Source organism: Athene cunicularia, assembly GCF_003259725.1.
Source record: "Athene cunicularia isolate RWA chromosome 4 unlocalized genomic scaffold, athCun1 chr4_part2, whole genome shotgun sequence".
NCBI lineage: Eukaryota > Metazoa > Chordata > Aves > Strigiformes > Strigidae > Athene > Athene cunicularia.
The window spans coordinates 30,389,203-30,412,225 of record NW_020799099.1 but is presented as its reverse complement, the minus strand read 5'-3'; the positions used below and the strand labels follow the sequence as shown (position 1 = coordinate 30,412,225).

At 37.2% G+C, this 23,023-nt stretch overlaps 1 protein-coding gene across 4 annotated transcripts in view; it reads right to left on the bottom strand.

Moving 5' to 3' along the window:
* LRBA (LPS responsive beige-like anchor protein) overlaps window positions 1-23,023 on the bottom strand; it is a 404,059-nt gene that overhangs the window by 92,487 nt on the left and 288,549 nt on the right. For all 4 annotated transcript variants that reach the window (XM_026847510.1, XM_026847512.1, XM_026847511.1 and 1 more), the window contains 3 exons: window positions 20,119-20,259; window positions 18,821-18,940; window positions 2,427-2,579 (listed from right to left, as the gene is read on the bottom strand). In XM_026847510.1, coding sequence (XP_026703311.1) covers window positions 2,427-2,579; window positions 18,821-18,940; window positions 20,119-20,259 — 414 coding nt within the window. The remainder of the gene's footprint in view (window positions 1-2,426; window positions 2,580-18,820; window positions 18,941-20,118; window positions 20,260-23,023) is intronic.

Genomic DNA, 23,023 nt, shown 5'->3' with positions numbered 1-23,023 from the left:
GGGGGGGGGGGGGGGGGAAGTATATGAGAAGGAAACATTCATTATATTTAGATAATAAATATGGTATTTCAGTTGCATAATTAAGGAAATTACAAAGTAATTTTAATCTTCATCATTCAAATATACAAATATGCTGCTATTTTCAAGTTACTTGAAATGAAAGTTTCGGATAGGTAACAAGCGCTTCTCATTCTAGATGGTTCTGAGCTGCTTTTTTTTCAGGATTTATCAAGACAAATATGTGCACATTGTCAAAAATACATTTGGAATATGGAATGAGATCATTACTCTCCAAGAGAAGACTTTGAAGGTATTTTACGTTTTGTTTAACTGTAATTAAACAAAGTTTAACAGTAATAATCGAAAAGCAGCTGCTTCCTGCTGCTGAAGCCCCTCATCCTGAGAATACAGCACAAATGAGAGATAGCAAAGAGAGCTGCAGGAAAGGCAGACACTAGTAGCAAAGGCTCTGGGAAATGACGGAAGGATGAGAGAAGGGTATGTCAGAGCGTGCAGAGGTGAGGGCGAGAAAAACCTGGCACCAAGGTTAGAAATGAAGAAAATTTTACAAGTAGAGGAAGCAGGAGATGGAGAATAACTTCACAGTGGGGAAAGCCAGATGTGTAACTAATTGAATGAGAACTCTTATTTTATGCAAAAGCTAAAATACCACTGTCGTGAGAGATCCAGGCCACAGGCTGCCTTTGGCAAGTCCGCTTAAGAACACAGCTTTTCATTTCTCAGGTTGTCCTGACTCACCAACGCAGGCCAAGCTCAGAAAGGCGTCAGGCTGCCTCCCTATTACCTATCAGCACAACTCTGAGATCAAAAGATGCACTTGAAAATGGTTTGCCAAGGAGTCCTGCTAAATGTTAACTGTATTTCATACCTCGTTTAAATAAAATTTGCACAGACTCCTAGATGAAGCAAACCACTAAATTCACCTGAAGTCATTTGGGCGTATTATGGTGCACCCTGCAACTGCCTGCAGAAATCTCAGACAAATAACATGTGCAAGTTTTAATCGTTGCTGGGATCAGGGACCACGTGGCCATTGCCCCTCCCCCCACCCGTGCCGGTTGGGCTGGAAGTGAGGCACCAAACCCGGGCTAAAATAACAAGAAATTTAATACAACAGAGTGATAGAACAATCTGAACAACAACAATAGCAATGGTAACAACAATAAACAGCAGTAACAGTGAACAAGACAAACGATGTACAGAGAAATACCGCTAGCTGGTTTACGGAAAGCCAAATTCCCTCCCGAACCCGCGACGGAGCAAGGAAAAGGTTCCGCCCCCGGACCTGATGTCAGCATGGTATGAATAACCCGGCTGGAGATCCCTTCCCCCTCTCTCTCTGATGGGGAAAACTTTACTCTATTCTGGCTGAATCAGGACATAACATTTCTGAAGACCACGGCATCGTGTCACCAGCAAAAGCGAAGCATTCTGCTAACTTAAAAGTCACGGATTTCTTCTGATGTGACTTCTGCAATTCTATGAATGTGAGGTCTGACGTTCTGCCAACAGAGCTTTTTCAATTCCCATTTTCTAATTTTGGAGTATCAGGACATTACCAAGTCCAAGCCTGGCATCTGAAAAGTTTTTGAGAGTTTCCATGCCCTAATTCACTATTTCCCAGTTAGCTGCCTACTGCGTGAAAACTGCAGCCTCATTTCTCAACATTTGTTAAAAAAGCTTCTCTAATTTATTTCCTTTAGAGTGCCACTGATGCAGAATCCTTTCATTTTGAGAAGAGCTCAATGTTACTACATTTGAGAATATGCTGAAACACCAGCAGTGATAGTGGAACAGCTATTCTGTAACTCACTACACTGCCCAGAGGGCACAGGGAAGACAGGCACTGCTAACAACAGGATTTTCCAAGACATGGAAGAGAATAGTAATACAGGTTAGGGGAACGAAGCAGGTAAAGGAGAATTCAGTTTTATTTTCCTGTCAAAAATGGTTTCAAAACTGTCAGTTTAATGGAAGAAATGGAAGAGGTGGCAGAAGATTTAAAATGCCACCTTCTGTCGGTGATCTTTGGAGTTAAATGGATACTAAAATTAAAAAACCCTGGGATTATATTTAAGTAATCAGCGACAAATATTTCTATGATTAAACAAGCTTTTTCAAGTAAAGTGATGATTTTCTTAGCTCTTTAGAACCACAAGAGCTGACATACAAATGGGATAGGATCTCCCACGCGTTTAGACCACACTCAAACTTTTCTGAGTGGTTCTAAAGAATGAGCAATACTATATGCCTTTGTCTTCCTAAACTTGTGAATCTAACATTTCTACAGATTTCAGCCACAGTCCTATGAAAATTATAAATTTGCAAGCAAATATCTGAAATATTTCAGAAACCCCCTGCAAGCCAAATATTACTTGACAGATAATAGAAGACAGTCATCTTACCAGTCTGTTTATGCGAACAAATTCTTCTGGGGTTTTGGCCCATGGTGGAAGTTCAACATCAGACACAACTGTTCCATCATCCATCACTCCCAGATTGTAATTGTTGCTGTTGACAAATATCTCTGGGAGGTAATAGAATTCAGGAATCAATTCCTGTAGATAAATGAAAAACAATGCCATGTTATAAATTCTGTCAGAGGATGCACTCTGTCATGTTAAAAAAATAATGATTAGAATGGCATTAGGCAAAGAGAATATACAAAATCCTCCCACAGACATCCCCCTCCCCGCTACAAATGGGAAACTCCCTCTTTCATACTTCCCGAAATTTAAGCCTTTAGATATGGTAAATTCTTATCGTGCTTTTAATGCAACAAAGAACTAACACAAGAGGCTATGAAACAAAAAAGTCAGAACATTGGTTTTGGTTGCATATTACGCGCAGAGAAACTTTAAAAACAAGTAACATCCGTAAATATTATCATTACTGTAAAGCAACAGACAACCAAGGGCATTAAGAAGTTGGGGAAAACAGCTTCTTTTACATTTTCATACAATCCACATTTCAAAGGGTTAACGCACAGATGTCAATCCATAGTTTGGGTGAAAAGAGCACCATATATATTCATTACAAAGGTGTAAAATCCAGTCATATTCTCTCTGACATAAAGGGTCTAAGAATTTAATGTTTAGGCTCTAAGATCAATGCCTAGAAAAAAAAAAAAAATATATATTTTATTCTCAAATACCTCAACTTATATCCCTTTTTTGGAAAAAAATTCCCCACACAAAGCTGAATCAAGTCAATATTTTTCCTTCATGGAAAGGTCCTTAACTCAATTATGAGAAACATGAGGAGAAAAAAAAGGAAGGAATTTCACACAGTTACAAGGTCTGTGTATGCCCTAAATTCCTTGTTGGAATCATTAGGGCTTTAAACAAGTGTGCTCTGTAGGCCTGTGCTGGACAGGAACGCAGCATTTAACACGTCCATGGCTGGCCCACCCTGGCACTTCTGCAGACAGAGCCTGTTACCTTAATCATACTTGAGGAAAAAAATGCAAGCACATACAGCAGAGGAATTGTAACTTCTAAGTCTTACGAGAAAAATAAAGTAATACTAATGGCTAAATTTATTTATTTATTTATTTATTTATTAAAGTAGAAAATGGTACATTTAGTGCAGAATCGAACAGGGTATGCTAGGAAGAAAAATGAAGCTTAAAATGAAACAAACCCATAACCAAACCCATAACCTTAAAACCATGGATCAGTGGAGCATTTCCCTGTTTTGCAACCAGACATGCAACACTGTAAATTGTAATTTATTTTGTAAAATATACGCTAGGATATCCATAAACATATCTAAGTTAATGTGATTGGAGCCTTATTTACACACATTTATAAATGTCTGCGAAGTGCTTGCATAAAACTTAATAGAAAAAGCCTATTAAGGCATAACATATCTATTTCTGTGCTTAATATAGTTTAAAAGTGCTCTTTTTTTTTTTTTTTCTCCTGTGGAACTTGATGTTGAGACTTAAACACACCCAATAAACCTGGCAATTTGATGGATTTAGAAAAATTGAGCTGCTAAATTAGAGAATTTACTTCCTTTGTAAAGAAAGGATCAATACGTGTAATTGCTTCAGGAAGTGTATTTCATAGCAAATGACTGGTGTAAAATCGGCCTTCCATACAGCAAGTGCAAACTGCATGCCACTTAAGAAGTCAGGAAAAAAAAAAATAAAAATCATCAGACTGCCCTCCTGGCTTTGTCTCCGGTGGGTGCAGTATAGAGGAGCTACGTCAGAAGCTCAGTGGATGAGATCTGAAAGCCAGTCTTGCCATGGGTCAGTGGCTCAGTGGTCTCCCAGATAGCCCCTCAGGGCCAACGTGGCATGAGCAGCTTCCCAAACGGCTGAGGGCAACGGGGAGGTCATCAGATTGGGGACAAGGTCAACCCGAAGTAGCCAGGGCAAAGACAGGAAAGATCAAGCAGGAATTAAGCTATTATCACCTCCATCCTTGTGTGAAACACTGCTTGGCTTTGAATTGTACATCTTTTTGTTTACAGTGGCCTTAATTAACTAGGCAGGGTAAAAACAGGCTTCTGTACCAAATGCTTGACAAGGACGTGATAAAAAGGAATCCTAAACTCTTTAATTCCATGAGTGAAAGAACGAGAATGCAGCAAGGATGAATGTGGGTAAAAGAGAAAGTAACACTGAACCTTCTGTAGTTTCAACCATCACAAACTAACAAAGAAAAGGCAGAGACAGTCGGTTATTCATTCGATACAAAACCATACCACGGTCGTGAATGCTTAAAACATAAGCTCATTACATATGTTACCGATGTTTTTATTTATCTGTCTATCCATCCAGCTATTCATTAGTTTATTTCAAGATCAGAAAACATTTGGCTTTCTAGAACACACACTGTTTCCATTAGATTACACAGAAACAATATGCTGCCTGGAAACTTAAAAATTATCAGTAACTTCTGTTAGTTTGACTTAGAAACTTTTCATGAAACGTTATTACCCTAGAAAGGAGTTTTCACCGGAAGTTTTTCCACTGCCACCACAATGATAAATTTTTACAAAAGGAGCTTCTTTATTATCTGATCTTCTTATCCTGACCATTATTTAGTGCCAGTTTTCAGTGGCTTTAGATGGGTGAAAATGACATTAAAGGCCAACAGTTTTTACGTAAACCTGCAAGTAAACCTGATGAGAAAATATTACATTTTTATCGAGTTTACAAGCTTCATGCATTTGGTAACTGCAGTCCTTAACGGTCTTTCTCAGCTCGATTTGTGGGGTCTTCTCCTTTTTTCTTAATGTACACACATCACATGCATAGATTGACACAGAGATAGCAGATGCTGACTCAGCATGTGTAACTCCATTAATAATGGAACTTTTTGGACCCCTGAGAACCTTAAAAAGATTCATTAATGCACTTTTTTTTCTTTTCTTTTCTTTTTTTTTTTTTTTCTTTTTGAGGGGGGCTGGAAGGAGTTACTTGTGGTTTCACACACATACCACGTGAAAATGAGGGACCAGACCGAAGGACCATTTAGTATCTCAGCTGTGACAAGTATTTAGTATCTCAACAGTGACAAGGACTGGCACACTAACACGGGGCAAATACAGTCTTTCAATGGATATTCTCTCAGCTCCTTAAACGGCACAGAACTAACTTGCACTTCTGATTTTTAAGATCATTAATCGTGGGTTCCACACTGTAGTTTCATCTACAGAGGTTTTTCCTTTGGCTAGTCTAAAACTGCTTCCTAATAGCTCCAGTGGAAGGTTCTGGTACCCATATTGTGAAACACACTAAATATTAATTCCTTATTCACTCTTCTGTGTGACTTTGTGGATATTATAAAATCTGTACCGTCACATTCTTGGTCTCTTTTTGCAAGGTAAAGGACTCTAGTCAATTTAGATTCATTCCCTCTGGAGGTCTTCCCTTCTAACTAACCCTTTTGGTCGCCTTCATACTTTTTCTAATTCTACTGAATCCCTTCTGAAACCTTACACATTCAGCACATGTACAGAAATGGTAAAATTGTCCCACATTTCTTTTCTTTATATGATTTCACGGAAAAACGAAAACATCTGTGTGATTTGTTGAAGCTCTTGCTTTAGCACAACTGCGCTGAAAAATTGTGTTGGAAATTAGTTTCAGAAATTCCTCTGTTGGAATTCACCAGTTCTAGAGGGTGGAGACAGACTTCCTTACAATAAGCAATACTTCAGTCCTCCTGTCCCGTTTTTGATTTCATTACAACTGATGGAGATGCTCATGGTGAATATCAACATGAATCTAACACACAGTATTTATAGTGGTATATCTGTTATTTTACAAAATTAAAGAAAAAAATTGACAAATCCTGATTCTTATTAAAATGCTTATGAAAATCTGCATATAATTAAAATACAATTGTTCTCTAACAAAAAGTGCCCTCTACCATATGGAAACAATCATTCCTAAGGAAACTTACACTAAAAAAATTTTTTTACAAACAAGTAATATCAACAGAATGTCAGTTTAACACTGGTAATTTATTTTCCTGTTTGCCACCACGTATTAAAAAAAAAAAAATCTATACAAGACACTTTGTTTCTTTAATGTAATGAAATGTTATTCTTTCTTTTGTTTGGAAAATAATAGACAGATGCTTTTTGAAGCAGAGTTATATGGTCTGCAAAGGTGTCTCGAAACAGTGACACAGATTCCCTAAACATATTAAAACATTTATAAGATACCAGATTTTCAAACTAAATTATTTGACAATCACATTACGCCATATTAAGCCTATATATAACCTGTCAAACAGAATAATAAAAATGCATATTAGCAGTCTAGGTTTTCATTCATATTGCCACACTTTATTTCCTCTGTTAGGGGACTTAAATGGCATTCCAAAAATATATACTATTAAATTAATTCAGATTTAATTTTTCATACTTCAGTGTAATAATTTTCATGACTGTGAGAAAGTATAATTTCTAAGGACCCATGAGTTTCCGTCTATCTGCTATGTGTGTGTTCTCTCTCACAGAACTAAGAAATTGCCTCAAGATATTGCCTGAAATCCTCCCAACTTGTAAAAAAAAAAAAACAACCAAAACTACACTTCGGCAGCTTTCCATTAAAATTCTAAATTGAATTAATGAAATTAATTTTGTCAATGTCTACTCGTCCTTTTGCAGTTCTAAAATATTCTATTTCAATAGAACTATTTCCTGGTTTAAAAATATCTATTAACATCTTCAGTGATTTACAATTAAGCAAAGAAAATTATAAAAAATCCAGATATTTAGGAGAATAATGAAATACATGATAATCACAGTTAGCAGTTGATTCATTATTGATAAGTAGATTAATTAGGTCAGTACTTAAAGGCATAAAAAAATGCATCTTTGAGGCACTTTAAATCCTGTTAGTCAATACCTGGATTATAATTATCTACACAAAATTATTTTACTTTTACTGAGAATATATGTAAAAGTATGCACTGTATAATATGTAGTTCAGGTTAATTTGACAGAGAAAGAGGAAAAAAGCTGTATATACAACTGCGTTCCTTTCTTCCTTTTTTCCTTTTTTTTTTTTTTTTTTTACATTAACTGAAAAATCATAGAAATCATTAAAAGTTCTAGATGAAACCTTGAAAGGTCACCTTGTCCACTTTTCCATTCATGGACAATTATAATCAGGTATTCCTGAAGGATGTGTCTCTGCCTTGTTCTTTTAACATTTTCAAGGATGGAGATGCCATGAATTTCTAGTGTTGAGCTGTTCATACCCCTAGAAGGTCTTTCTAACACTGAGGCTGCCTTTGCTGCCGCTGGAGCCCATTTCTTTCCTTCTCAGACTACATACAAGCAGCAGTTGCCCCTTTTTACACCTATCAAAGTGTAGGAGGGGTTTTTACCTCAAGGACGGTGAGATCCATTCGCAGCCAGAGCTAACCACTCCTGCACAGCAGCACACTGGAACAGGAACTAAGTACACAGCACAATTCATCTCGTTTTAAGAAAGAAATTCTTTACAGTGAGAATTATTGTTCACTGGAACGACCTCCCCAAGGACCTGGTAGAGTCCCCATCACTGGAGGTTTTCAAGACGGGGCTGGACAAGGTGCTAGATAATCTCCTCTAGGCTTCCTTTCCCACACAATGTTGGACTGGGTGATGTTGCAAGGTCCCTTTGGCCTGGGCTGTTCTGTGATTCCATGGACAAAGTGCCAGCCAAAATCCCCAGCAGGCTACAAGCATTACAACCGCCACTGCTGAGGCACTTCACATTTCCATCCTTGTTCCTCTTTTCTCCAAAGTAAACAACCTAAAACCTTTACCTTTATACCACTGGTCCCATTTGCTAGACCTATGGTCATTCTCCTTTGGACTTTAGTAAATTCATCCATAATTTACTTGAAGGTTATTATTTCAAAAGATTCACAAAGAAGTTTGGAGCAGATATTACAAGTGTTTTTTTCATTTTCAATACAGTTATGGCTGGGTATAAAAGAAGTAGACCACAGATAGCAGATGGAACATTCTGATCTGTGCACCCAGAGGTCTGTATTTTTAACTACTGCACTTCCCACAGATTACCATACACGGAGCTGACTGAATTTAGAATTTTTTATTTTTATTTTTTTTTTTACTCAGAGAAGTATTTTCCCCGTTACGGATCTTGGCACAATTTTACAGAAAAACAAATCTTTCATGAAAACCAAATATCTACATCCTAAACATGTTAAAAGTGTTGCTACACCAGATATACAGTTTATGGTTAAAAATCTGAATTACTGTGTAGCTGCTTCTGAATTTTGCTAGTCATTGCTCTTGGACATCTTTGACTTTGTTACAAATATGACATGAAGTTTCTCCCATACAAAGGTAATGTTGCCAGTTTGGCAGCAACTTTATTCCTTTTAGCTTTTGAAACTCCCATCTATTAGATGGGAAAGTCTAAAACAATGCAAAGCATATGTAGAAAAGCTTATCAGGTTACAGGGTGTCTTCGGCACGCTTACATAGGCAGCCTGTTTCAATAAGCACGAGTTGCCATTTTGCAGAGCTTCAACTCTTTGTTTTTTAATTCGTATTTTAAAGAAAGTCATGAAATTTGTCATCCTCCAGTTTCTAAATCTTCCTGCAGCTTGGAACTCTAGAGTTTCTTGCCTCTGGGTTTAAACGTGTTGCTTAACATGCCTTTCAATCAGTCGTACTCAACCTTGTGTGCTCCTTGGCCTATCTACAGCAACCTCCATTTCCTCCAAAAACACTTTAAGTTTTTTGGTCATTTTTAGTCAAATTTTACAGCAGGTTATAAAGATAACTAAGTTCCTATAAGTTTCAAAAACAATAAGCAGGCGAGTAGAGCCATTATATGAGTGTGCCTTGAGGGGCCCAGTAAGCGCAGCGTAAGTTCACCTTTTAGTAGTCTCCAGAGAAGCTACACAGAGGGGGCACCATAACAAATGTCCCATCACTGAGAAATCCAGAACTTCAGGCTTACAGCTTTTTTTGACAAATGAGTCAGTCAACTGCAAGAAGCAAATTCATAGGAACAAGTGTTCTAACACTTCCAGAGAAGATATTTTTTTCCTTTATAGAATGTTACAACTATTAATAACCTTTCCCAAACACACAAACCTGATGCATTATTAAGTAAACAGAATTTTCCCAGTGCCCACCTTAAATGTTTATTATTGCCTGTGAAGTTCATCAGTGATGGAGTCCAGATTCTCAAGTCTTCCTGAAGACTTGAAGAATCTCATGCTTGAAAGAAAAAACTCACACTGAATACAAAAACCCACACTGAACACACGTGACCCGACAACGACTTAGTAATCCACACAATATTCACAGAAACTAAGCTACTACCTACGAGTGCGGGTAACACTACAGTATTTTAATTCTATGAAATAGTTTATTTATATTTGGTTACAGATATAACTTGTCTACCATAATAAAGATTTTCTGCAGAGTTTATGCTTGTTTGGCTAAAATACATCAGGACTCACACACAGGAGCAGGTTTAACACTCTAATAAAAAGAGGACCCAGTAATTCCTGTCGATACTCAAAAGTTTCCCTAGATGGGCTTCTTTCAGTAAAAGAATGTGAAAAAGACATGCGATTACAGGACATATTACAACTGGATTTTGTATCATTTCTTTATCAGAAGCCAATGGATTTTTATTTTTTTTTAATAAATTTTTTGCATAGGCCTTTAAGAACTCACAGCTGAAAACTTCAGCCTAGATAGTGTTTGGCTGTGTAAGTTCTGAAAGCTATTATTTCAAAATCTGTACTGGAAAGGAAGAAAAGTTAAATAGTAGAGGACTGAGGTACATGGGCATATGGTATAACTATCTGAGGATCTGTCTGATGAGATCAATGTATTAAATGATTTAGTCTTGCTTTTACTTATTGCAACCATTCCTTTAATTTTGAATATTTCAATAGTGTTAATCAGATGAACTGGGTATGTTTTAATGCTGCTGTCTAATTAAGAAGTCATGGCATCAAAACTCAAAAAATCTGGTTAAATATTGCAGGCTTGTAGCCCAGGTTTTCTTTACTCCTTTTAAGAACAGCTCACAAAATCTGAACAGTATATAACAACTCTATGATAGCTTCAAATAGATTTTGAGAATGTCCTACAGCCAGCAGAAACCTTGGCTTAGCACAAGCTTACTCTACTTCAAAGTTGGCACTGTCAGCTTCCATAGGCTGACTGTACGTATCAAAAACAGTGATATGCATCGAAAACATCCAGGATCAATTTTAGTCATTAGCATGGAGATGACTTAGAGGAAAAGAATTAGAAAATGTATGAAAATTGGGAAGACAGAGGGCTACTTTCAGAGCTCTTTGTTTATTACAGTCTATGGTTCAAGACATTTTAGACCCATGATTATCACTTAAATTATAATTTAGTTCTTAATCTCGGTGTCCTGTTCATAATGAAATCATTATGACTGTTTAGCATTCTTCTGCTTCTCAAACTGTCCCCTCCAAGGACACTCCTGAAGAATCTTGGCCAAACCCACTACCCCTCAGTCTTACTAAGTGTTTATATGTGCCAGATACCCACTTGATAACACCAGTGCACTCTTAGAAGCCCAAGACAACATTATAGCAGACATTGTTTAATACTGTCACAATTCATAAAGACGTTTAATACAAAACTCGATTTAAAAAAAATTGTCCAAACAATGTGATGCTAATGAGTCTTAAAATATAGTTTACTTGACAAAACAGCATTTTTGGACCTGAAAATTAAATAGTTCTTGTCTCATGACAAGATAAAGGATCATAACTTGCCCCACCTGGCTGAGATATGAATTGAGATACTATCACACCAGCCATGATGTGTATTATATCACAAGATCGACTTTCATAAATTAGTACCCATTCTATGATGGAACAATCTGGAACAGCATATTTGGAGCTTACTAATGTTTTCTGTAAGTTTATGGTCTTCTAGCATCTCATTTTTCAACAAAACTAATCAAATACACAAAAAAAACCCACCACACCCAACCCATAAGCACATGAAAAAGGAACACACGCAAAGCAGTAAAGGGAAAGGCATGAAGAACAGTATGTGACTCTATACTAGTGACCGTAACTTGGTTAAAAATGGTTAACAAAAATTTTTAAAAATCAGTCACAATAAGCAAATTAAATTTCTTTTCAAAAGGTAACTGCAATAGTGGACAGTGAAAGAAAAAGAGGCAAGATGTTGCTTCACTTTTGAGAAAGGCCTCTGAGACTGTCTCAGTCTCCCATGACATTCTTGTAAGCCAAGTAGAGAAATGGAGATGAGATTAGGTTACAATAATGTGGGAGTACCCACGCTGGAAATCCATATTCCAAGAGCAGTTATCAATAGCTCACTGTCAAACTGGGAGGACATGGTAATGGGGTCTGCCCTGCTCCTAATACCAGTCAATAATCTCATTAATGACCTGGCATAGAAGGTGCAGTAATAAAATGCCAGATGACAACTAAGAAGCCAACACAGCTGTTTGGAGGACAGCATAGGAATTTCAAACGATCCAGAAAAATTCTATCTATGGTATTAAAAAAAAACCCCAACCCACAACAATTAGCAAAAGCAACATGGGCAACAATTACACTGTTGTAAATATAACGATAAATAGATTTATGACAACAGGTTAGCTGTGACACCAGAAATAACATCTGCTTCTGAACAAGTTGGTGCAAATCTACTCATTCATCAAAGAAAAACAGCAACACAAAAAAAAACCCAAACCAAAACAAAACAAAAAAACAACAGACAGCCTTAACTTCTGTATTCTGGAACTTAGTCCAAGCCCCAAACTAAACTATTTTTCTGTTAAACACTGCCAGGCTATCCATGTTTGCTTTTTATACAGCATTAACAAAACTAATCAGGATTGTTTGAGCTGATAATGTAAATTAAGAAGTAGGTAAATGAGTTAATGATCATGCATGTCTAGTACTTTAAAGGTACTAAGTAGTACTCTCAGAGCATCAAAATACATTTAATAATTCTTTGGTGCTGAAGATTTAACTTAAAAACACATGATTAATCGTTTAAAGGCAACAGTGCCGAGCTAATTAGTAAATAACAATGCCAGAGCGGTAGTGAGACACTAGCAAACTTAGGAAGGATTTTTAATTTGCATTGGTTAAAGAAATGGTAGGGGAGAACAAGGAAATTCAATTTTATGCAACATATCACCTCTTGAAATCAAAATTTGGGAAGTTCAACCACAGGTTATACTAAAGTGCAGCATTAGCTTCCTGCTTTTATCACCGACCCAAGGCTTTCACCTGATATCGACGCAGATTGGTTGTGACCACACACATGCTTTAGCTTTCTCTGCTGAAGTGATACCAGCCAACAAGAGCTGCTTCCAAAGCTAGCTCACGTTAGTCCTCCATCTACTACGTTCACTCTCTTGACGTGCGAAGCAAGGAAAAAAATCCTGTCCTGTAACTGGCTCAATGGTTCTAAAACGTCACAATTTTTTCAGCTGGAATAGGAGTAAACTCCTCCTCTTCCTTTGTGACCTCCACACCCCATGCATCAAGGTACAATGCCACTCACTTTGGTCTTTCACTTTCAAGGTCTTAAAAGTGACTTCCCAAATCCTTTGTAATATTTCTATAAATCAACCCATCAAACCGCTAGGTTTTCACCAGTTGTAGAAGTATCAACAGGAATCCCAAGAGTTTATGGTGAAAAACCCCATAATATTATTTAATCAGCCACAATAGCTGCCTACGTTTATGTTCTCAGCCGATCAGAAAGAGAAGGTAAAGCTTAAAACCCTTTAACTTGTTGAGAAGTAAATGGTTTTGTGTTTGCCACAGATTGAATGGCATGGACAGTCAGACACTGCAGCAAACTCATTTTCATGTCCAACCATACCTACATTTTCAAGAGATTTCTCCCTCAAGGCATTCAGTCTATCTCAAGTCCTTAACTAGTTGACTCCCCTGAAGCAATTTTTGTTTCCCACATCTCTCTTACAAAAACATAATTTATAGCTAAAGCAATTTTCTTGTATATAAGACTACTTGCATCCATCTTTGAAGGAGTCAGCTGCTTCAGAACAAGTACACAAGAAAAATTCAAAGTCGAAATTAAAAAATGGATTAATATTTCAAATGAAGTTTGAACTTACCTAATTATTTTTTGTCAGAATATTCACCCACAGCAGAACAAACATTTCTAAATATATAGTTTTATAATAAAATCATGAAGGCATTCTCCTTGATTACATATTGCTCAATCTCAAACAGATTACAATGAAAATAATACCTTAACACAAGTAGGTATTTTTGAGTTTAAAAATATGTCATATTCAGCCCAAAAAGTAACATATCAACTCCACCTGAAACACTGAAAAAGGAAGCAAAAAGACTAAAGAATTTAGTTAAGGAATCTGCTAAAAAATACTTGACAGAACAGGAAAATGTAATCTACCTATGAAATAAAAAGGGGAAAATCCTAATTGTTTTAATACATTTAAATGTTTCACCACTCAGGCAAACTGACTGGCCTGCTGCAAATAAAACACCCAAGATAAATCTCATAATTCTGTTAAAGATAAAAAAAGTGTTTCCCGTGGAGGTGAAAGGCTAGGCTGTGATGTAGAGATCTCTGTACGATGACTTTCTAGAAGGCCCTTTTTTACATAAATGCTCTTATTATTTGCTTGATATTATTATTTTTCATCTCAGCTCTGCATAATTTCCATGTAAATGTTACACTAAAAATTGTTGTCAAAACAAAACATCTTTTCCAATATGCCAGCTGCATTCAGTTAGCGTTGGACTGTAATAGGCATACAGAAGATTCCGGTTTAAAAATACCTATGAACCACCCGACAATGTCTCTTAAATGAGAACCCCAAAATATATATTACTTATTCGACATTTTGTAAAAAAAAAAAACCCAAAACAGTAAAGCGCCGCTCAAGTGCCTAATTTTCTTTAAAATGACACGAGATAAAAATCTTAATTTGTATGCAACTGCACAGTCTTCACAGACAGGCAAGAGCTGTGCAGGAGTCCTTCTTGGCCTCCTTTGCCCTTCAGGGCTTCCTCCCAAGGTACTCTGTCCAACAGTCTCCCAAGCAGGCCAAGGTCTGTCCTCTGAAAGTCCAAGTTCTGCTGACCCTCCCTCCTGACGTCTCCAGGAATTGAAAATTCTATTAGTTTGTGATCGCCGTGCCCGGGACAGTCTCCAACCATCACACATCAACCAGAGGTCCTTCTCTGTTCGCAGACAGGGGGTTCAGAGGGGCATCTTCCCTACCTGGCTCAGTCCCCAGCTGTGTCAGGAAGTTCTCTTCCACACAGCACAGAAACCTCCCGGACTGATTCCTCTCTGCTGTATTGTATTTCCAGCAGACATCTGGTAAGTTGAAGACCTCCGCGAGAACAAGGGCTAGTGACTGTGAGACTTCCCCTAGCTGCTTACAGAATATTTTGTCTGCCTCTCCATCCCAGCTAGGTGGTTTACAGCCGACTTTCACCACAATATCTGCCTTGCTGGCCTTCCCTCTGATTCTTACCCATAAACATGTAACCCTATCGTCACCATCATTCAGCTCGGGACAATCAAAACACTCCCTAACATACAGGGCTACCCCACTGCCTCTCCTTCCTCCCCTCTGAAGAGTTTATAGCCATCCATTGCAGCACTCCCGTGGTGAGAGTCATCCCACTATGTCTCTGGTGGCAACTATGTCATAGTTTTCCAGCTGCACAACAGCTTCCAGCTCCTCCTGTTTGTTGCCCACGCTGTGTGCACTGGCGTAGATGCACTTCAGTTGGGCTACTGATCCCGCCACCTTTTTGGAGGGAGAAGCCCTAATTCCTACACGACCATTCTGAGGTGCTTCCGTGGTTTCTAACGCATCAGTGACCCTTGTATCTTTGCATGGATCCCCATCCCCTACCTCCACTGAGATGGCAGACTGAAGGACCTCACTAGCACCCCATCCCTCAAAGCTTGGCCTGATGCCCCTGGGCTTATCTCTAGTGAGCCTGGTTTTATCCCTTTCCCCCTTCAAACCTAGTTTAAAGCTCTTTCAACGATCCCTGCTAACTCCCATGTGAAGATGCTTTTCCCCATTTGAGGCAGGTGTACCCCATCTGTTGCCAGCAGCCCTGGTGCCGTGTAAACCGACCCACAATCAAATAACCCAAAATTCTTGACTTATGAAAACAGTAACACTAAAAGTACCACTTAAGTAAGACTTCTGTCGTTAATTTCATCAGGACAGCAACATCTAGTTTAGTTTTCTTAATTAGTAAATTATTTACAAGGATGTATGCAGTATGATGTTACCGTTAACTACAGGAGCCCATAAAAATCTGCTCTCCGATGCATGTGTCTACTAAACACATTCAAGCACTAGTAAGCAAACACGTTGCAATTCTGCACGCAGAAAACTTCTAGAGGCATATGGGACACTTCAGCCAAGGATTTCACAAACAGTTGCAAGGTAGAGCAGAACACCAGGTATCAGGACACTTAGTTTTCACACTTGTAGTGAAATATTTGCTATACAGCTATTTCCAACAAAGACGGTTCTGTGCATTTTCAAGGTTTGGGTTTTTTTTTTTCCTAATTCTTCCAACATGTCCTATGGAAATATTATCCCATCCCCCTTCCTGGACGCTCATCCAGTCTCATGAACAGACTCCTTGAGTCAGTCTAATACTCACTCAGTAGAACTCATGACTCAGAAAGCTGCAAGCAGCTCGAGGCCATCCATAACAGCAGGGATAGTACCAACTTGCACACACGTCATCTCCAAAAGAGATCCAAGCATTTCTGAAAAACCCTCACTACACTAATTGCCAGGGAAGCACTCACTGCTTTTATTTGTTCTGTTAGAAAGGTTACTTTCACATCTAATTGAAAGCTCCCTGATATTTAAGTCCATTCATTCTTCCTGTATCCAGCACGGGCAGCAGAGATTTTTCCTTTCTTTCTTGCAGCAGCCCCTATGCGATAGGAGACACTTAAGTTCCTTCTCAACATGCTCTTCTTTAGAAGAAAAATAAAGAATAGCTACTCAATCTTCCATTGCATTTTATTTGCAAGACCTCACACTGTTGTTATTGTTCCAGTGTGGATTCTCTCCAACTAGGCCACAACTATGGATGTAATACTGCAGCTAAGACCTTATCAAAGCTGGGTAAAGCTGAAGATATATTTCATATATTCTGAAAGTTATACTATGGCCTATTGATGTATCTTCTACAAAATGTTACTCACCTTTTGTTATGCCACAATGTTATTAATTCACATGCACCAGTGATGTACTGCAATCCTGCATCTTTTCTTTGCACAGCAGACTGTTCCTTGTGTTATGTTTGTACTTAACTGTACGAGAATCTCCACAAAAATTATAATTCTCACTTTTCCCTAACAAACCTCATCTAACAGTTGTCTCAATTTTCCCTTCAGCAAGTGCTTCCAATTCCACTACACTTCCAGTAGCTTCCAGTCCAGTATCAGTGGAAATTGAGACCTAACCTGTTATTATCAGGAATTCCACTCAAAACATCTTTCAGTTTTAATAAAGAACCTCTGGTAACTATTCTCTAAATAAAACATACTTTTAGACCAAGTTTTCCAAGCCCACTCATGAGACAATGTCAAAAACTAAGATCATCATCTGCTTCTTCTCTGTTTATAAGGTCTGTTACCTCTTCTCATTAGAATCTGTGACTGATTTGACATAATCTCTTTTTGATAAATATGTGTTTCATTTCCTTGTCTCCTTGCCATCTTTCTGGTACTTAAACATAGTCTGATTATTTGCATACTTTTCTGTGAATCGTAGCTAAGCTCACCTCTTGGTTCTCTTTTTCTTTCTCTGTAAAAACTAAATCTTTCATCTGTCCATTACTGCTCCCTTCCCCCTCCTCCATTTCTCAAAAGGAGAAAAAAAAAAAAAAAAAAAAAAAAAAAAAAAAAAAAGGCACTCTAAAATTTTGCCTGCCAGTCTTGTAAGTACAAGTGAATGAAGTTCATAATGACCAGTTAATTTGAAAAAAATCTAATGTGTTTGTATTTTCTATGCTGTTCTTTCCCAGTTTGATACAGGCATTGCATCTTTTTGTAAGTGGTATTAATTCCACTAGTCACTGATTGCCATTGATTCTTTGGGTGCCAGAAAGACATAACTTTTTCAGCACTATCAGTTGGTAAGTTTTCTCATTTGGTTAATCTGCAGATCAACCCTTTCCTTAACTGTCTCCTCGCTATGAATATAGTTATAGAATGACTTCATGTGACTTATGTCTCTTGCTAGTTGCATGACATCCTTGAGTTAGCCTCTGATTTTCTTCACACTGCTTTTCCGTCCTTCCTTCTATTAGAAAAAAAAATTCTGATAGTACTCCTCCTCCTTAGATTTGAGGACAACAAAGCCTTCCCACCACTGCCAGCATCCTTTTCTCCCTTGCTCTCCTCCCCAGTTCAAAATATTCCTCAGATCCTCTATTTGTTTAGGTCATTCCTTCCTTCACTGGCTACCTACCTAAACCTCTGCCCTATGTGCTCCTGCCCTAGCTTCTTGACCCACTTAATTCTAGGTCTCCTTCTTTACAGTGAATAATTACCAGAGCAATTTATCTTCTATTCCCAACTACTTCTTGTTGACTCGCCAGTTCCCAGGCCCAGTGCCCCTGTCAGGAAAGGTTCAATATCATTCTGTGTTTCATCTCAGTAGCCTCAGACACTCTCTTCTCAGTACACGCAGCTCTTTAGCCCCTATCTACATATTCCTTGTTATAAGACTCGGTTTTACCCCTTTGGCGCCTAAATTAGCACAACCGCCTCCTCCTTTTGTCATAGGACAAACAAATAGGACAGTGCATAAATTGCCCCAAAATGAGGTTGGATGCCTGGAGCCAAAATTATATAAAATAATAGAAATATTAACCGCAACATTCTTATCTAAGCAGAGCAGAAGCATGAACAGAATATTTATGAAACTCAGTGGTTAAAAGGCTATACCAGTTTCTACTGACTTTTTAAAGGCTTAAAACTTGTGCAGAGGAACAAAAAGACAGCGAAACGCCTATCTATAGCACAAAGGCCAGTTTTGCCTTATTTTGGTCTCAGGGCTAAAAACATTGGCTAAAGTTTTACAAAAGAATCCACTGAAATATTGTAACGAAACTAAAAACATGTGTCATCTCCCTTGCATCTTTTCCCAAATGGTAGGATAGCTTCCAATCTTCCTTTCCTTTTTCATAACCTGTGGTCCTATGGTCACAGATACAACAAAGGCAGATGCAGTATAAAATATTACACCTTTCAGGAGAGCTTTTACCTTGATATCAGAAGTATCACGCTGACTATTTCGCCATGCTCTTGAAACAGATGAAAAAGTTCTGTCCGCGTGATCAAACTTCCCACCTTGCAGATTTAGGAAAAGCGTTGTAAAAGGTTCCTAAAGACACATAAAAAGATTAATTAAAAACAGCAGTGTACTTCCTTAGGAAGTTCAGGGGGAAGAAAAAAAAAAAAGACGGGATTTATTATTCTTTTGGGGTCTGGTTATTAATGATGCTATTTTTCTGGCAGACACATGATTAATTGCAAAGGGTTAATTCTATTACCCAAAAATGAGAAATAGAAACTGATGCTTATTTGTTCAATACATGCTCTTTATTCCTACTCCCTGCTTATATATCCAGATAAAGCAAATAAAATCAAAAGAAAATGTTTACAGGCTGGAGGAGAAACTACAGTTGTGACACAAATCGCTCTGGCAAATAGGAAAAAGCTCAATATTTTTACCTTAGTTATTTTATAAACTAACATGTAACAAAAAATAACACGGGCGTTTTGTTCAAGGTAATCCATTAATATAAAGGATAGCATTCAATATTTTATGATTGCTATTGTTTAATACGTAATTTAATATTTAGAAAAGAAAAATGTTTGAAAGATTTAAAAGCCTCCTCTTAGTTAAAGAACACTTAAGCACATATTAGTGGATAATTGCTTGAAATTAGCTAAGCACTATAAATTACTTCAAGGATTTATGTATGCTTGTACATTCTAACAAGCTTTAATTAATGATGTGCTGCTAATGCTTTCCCAAAGAAATTACTTTCTAGGAGATAAATCGCCTTTCAATTTTACGGAAAAATGTATTGTTTAACCAATATATTATCAATATGTAGCATCTCAAAAGTTACTTCCGTATATACTGCAGCAGATTTTAAAAAATTAATTATTTACATCACAGAATTTCATGATCATCAGAGACCAACTCATTTACACTTGTTAGGAGATGAAATCTAAATACCTTCAGTAAGAACCACAAATGTTCAGAACATGATCCAGTCAGAAAACATGCAAGGAAGAAAGTATGTTTATAGTATAAAAATGTACACTAAAAAGCGAGGGTTTTTTTTAAGGAGAAAAAGCTTTACTGATTTGAATAGGCTGTACTGTAAAAATTAATACCTTCTGCTCAAACTCTGGGATACATTTATCCTATGCTATCAATTACAAGGAGTAGAAAATTTCAGTGCTCTCCTCCACCACTGAGTTTTAGTTTCTTCATTTGTTGCTTTCATTACCGTTTAAAGGAAAAGCATTTTTAAAAGAGATACTCACAATTCTTAATAACCACGTGAGTGCAAAACTTGCAGTTGAATAATGTGTGCCATAGTGAAATTTTGGAACCTGGTCATCTTCCCACGATTCGTATCTCTCGGCAAAGAAGGCCGCTCTCTTTGGGTTCAACGCTCCAATAGGCTACAGGGTTTGTAAAAATAAATACAGTAAGTAAATAAAGATAACACGACCTATGATCACGTCATACTCCCCTCGCTCTTTTTGGTGACCGGAATTGTCAGGAGCACGGAGAAGACTGGGTTTGGTGTTTTGCAAAAGCAGATGTTGGATTCTGTAAGCACCTCAACAAATCGGTGTGTTTCAAAGCAGTATTCTATGCACGTCCATATGGCTGCCTGGAAAAAAGTCTCTTCTGCATTCATACGGGCTTCATTTCTCTTCTGTTTCATTTCTGTTTGCTGCTGATTCAAGTCAATAGCTAAAAACCATTTCACAGCGGAATGTCTTGCACAAAGAACTGTTAACTCGTGTGCAAGTTGAATACACTAACAAGGAAATGGTAAGCAACAACGAGAAACATCTTTGGACATTTCGGAGGAAAAAAATCGCAACTGATAGAGTGGAAGAATATTAACATGCATTTGGAATTTTATCTTGTTTCTATGCTTTCTAGTTACCATCCCAAGGCAAGTTTTACTGAATGGACAAAACTTGAAACTTTGAAGTAGACAAATAAATAAAATAGCAGAATTTCTATATAAAAACAAATATAAAGAAACAAATACATGTGTGACTGAAAAAGTCTATCGCACTGTTACCAACGTTGTTATCCTTTGTTCAGTGCTCACCCAGGACATAAACACCCAGGGATTTATTTAAATGTAAGAAATAATAATAATGTTTTGTTATCTATAGCTGTGCATCTCTTCAGCAGACTTTTATTTTAAAGTATTTGGAAAAAATGAGTATATGTCGCATAAATCACTGTGAAACCCAAAAGTTTAGCCATTCCACATGTAAAAGGTTGTAAGAGGTCTAAAAAGATCTTTGTATGTATGTGCAAAACATATGCAACACGAATTTTTTATATATGTAGTGAGCATACTGCTTTTATGTTATGAATGTAGATGATGCTCATCTGCACAGGCAATGGATGCACTGAAGTATAAATAAAGAATAAGCACACAAAAGTAATTTCTTTTTTCTGTTCTGCAAGAATATACTTAAGAATACAGTACAAAGAAAAACTTTAAAAGAAAAGCTTTTAAACTAAAGTATCAGTAACCTAGTCATTAATTCAAGCACAGTTCAAGGGAAAAACTATGTCTGCTATTATTATTATTATTATTATTATTATTCAAACAAGCACTTCTTTGCAGCTCACGTGAAATTTGGCACACAGACTTCAAAGTATTTTCTCTTCTAGGATAGATTAGATCTACGAATGACCTCAGATACAATCTTACATTTTTTACTTAGAGTGGCTTTCACATTGCAGTAGGATAAGGAAAACATCTTAGGTTAATTACTATTTTTGCAGTTCACTAATTTGAAATATAACCCTTTAAAAGAAGTGGTTCCTGTACAAAAGGATTTTTATCTGATTTAGCAAATTTATTCCAGGGAAGAATGAAACTGACTCCAAGAAGTCTCTTTGTTGCAAGAACCATTTTGGAATCTCCATCTGTACTGATTTTCCCTAAAGACTCAGCCATGCTTGAGGGAAAAAAGGAAGAAAGAAGGTCATTGGTAGACAAATTTTATAAATTAAAAATAGAAACAGTGTTGTGCTGTATGGTTCTGTAACATTTTATGTATTCTCTTTATCTGCCCCTATTTTTATTACTCTCCAAATGAGTATAGCCCAAATCAATAGTTATAGAATTACATTCCTTGAATATAAAGCTAAACCCAATTAGAATTGAAAAAAAAAAAAAAAAAAAAAAAAAAAAAGGTATCATGCAGAGATCCATATAGCCAGAATCCACAGTATTGATTTTGGCTGTTATTGTTACAGTTGGTTTCTGAAGCCTGCAACAGGACAACTATCAAGACATGTCACATTTATTTGCAAGCAAATAAAAAAAAGTCCCCAAATGAAAGAAAGCTTAGGGGAAAAAAAAAAAAAAACAACCAAACTGTGGAGCTGTGCACTGACAATGATACACTATCAGCTTACTCAGAGAAGTTACAGTGGGAATACACACATTGAATTATACATTACACGAATGTGCTGATTTATTGTGGTAATAACATCCACCTCATTAAAAGATTCTGCTTTGCTGCAGTTGGAGGGCTACATATTGTTTACTGCTATAAATTAATGGCAGAGCACAGAAGACTGTAGAACCCTTCTAACAATAGATCTGTAATGACAGTGCTGTATATCACAGCTTCCCCAGCAGCTTCATAATAAAATGGAGACAATGTATTGGGCTAATACATTCTACCAGGCAGGCCCATATTTTTCTGACAACTGCTTCTAAGGATGAGGTGATTCTAGTGTGTTACACTGCACTGTGAACACTTAACTAAGCTTGAGCTGCAGAATAAAGCACAGAGAAGGAATAGTCAAATACCCTCTGACTTTTAATTTAGTAAAGGAATTAACTGAAATTTTGTAATTATTTCATATTTCAAAATCAACCGAGAATCATGATTACAGACTGGATTCCCTCCCCTGTGGGTAAACTCCAAGGGAAAAAGCGTAACTCCAAACTAAGATATGCTGGATGTAGCTGTAAGACCACAAATTTACACTGTTCCACAGAGTTTTCCTATAGCTACAGACCACTAAGGAAGAACAAGCTGAAAAGCTTTCATATCCAAAAATTCCAGAATGCATTTTCTTTGTAGCACCTCTATTCAGAGAGGAAAATTAGCTTTTAGTTCACCAATTGAAAATGCTTCTTTAGATGGGGGGGGGGCTGTCTCTTATACACAT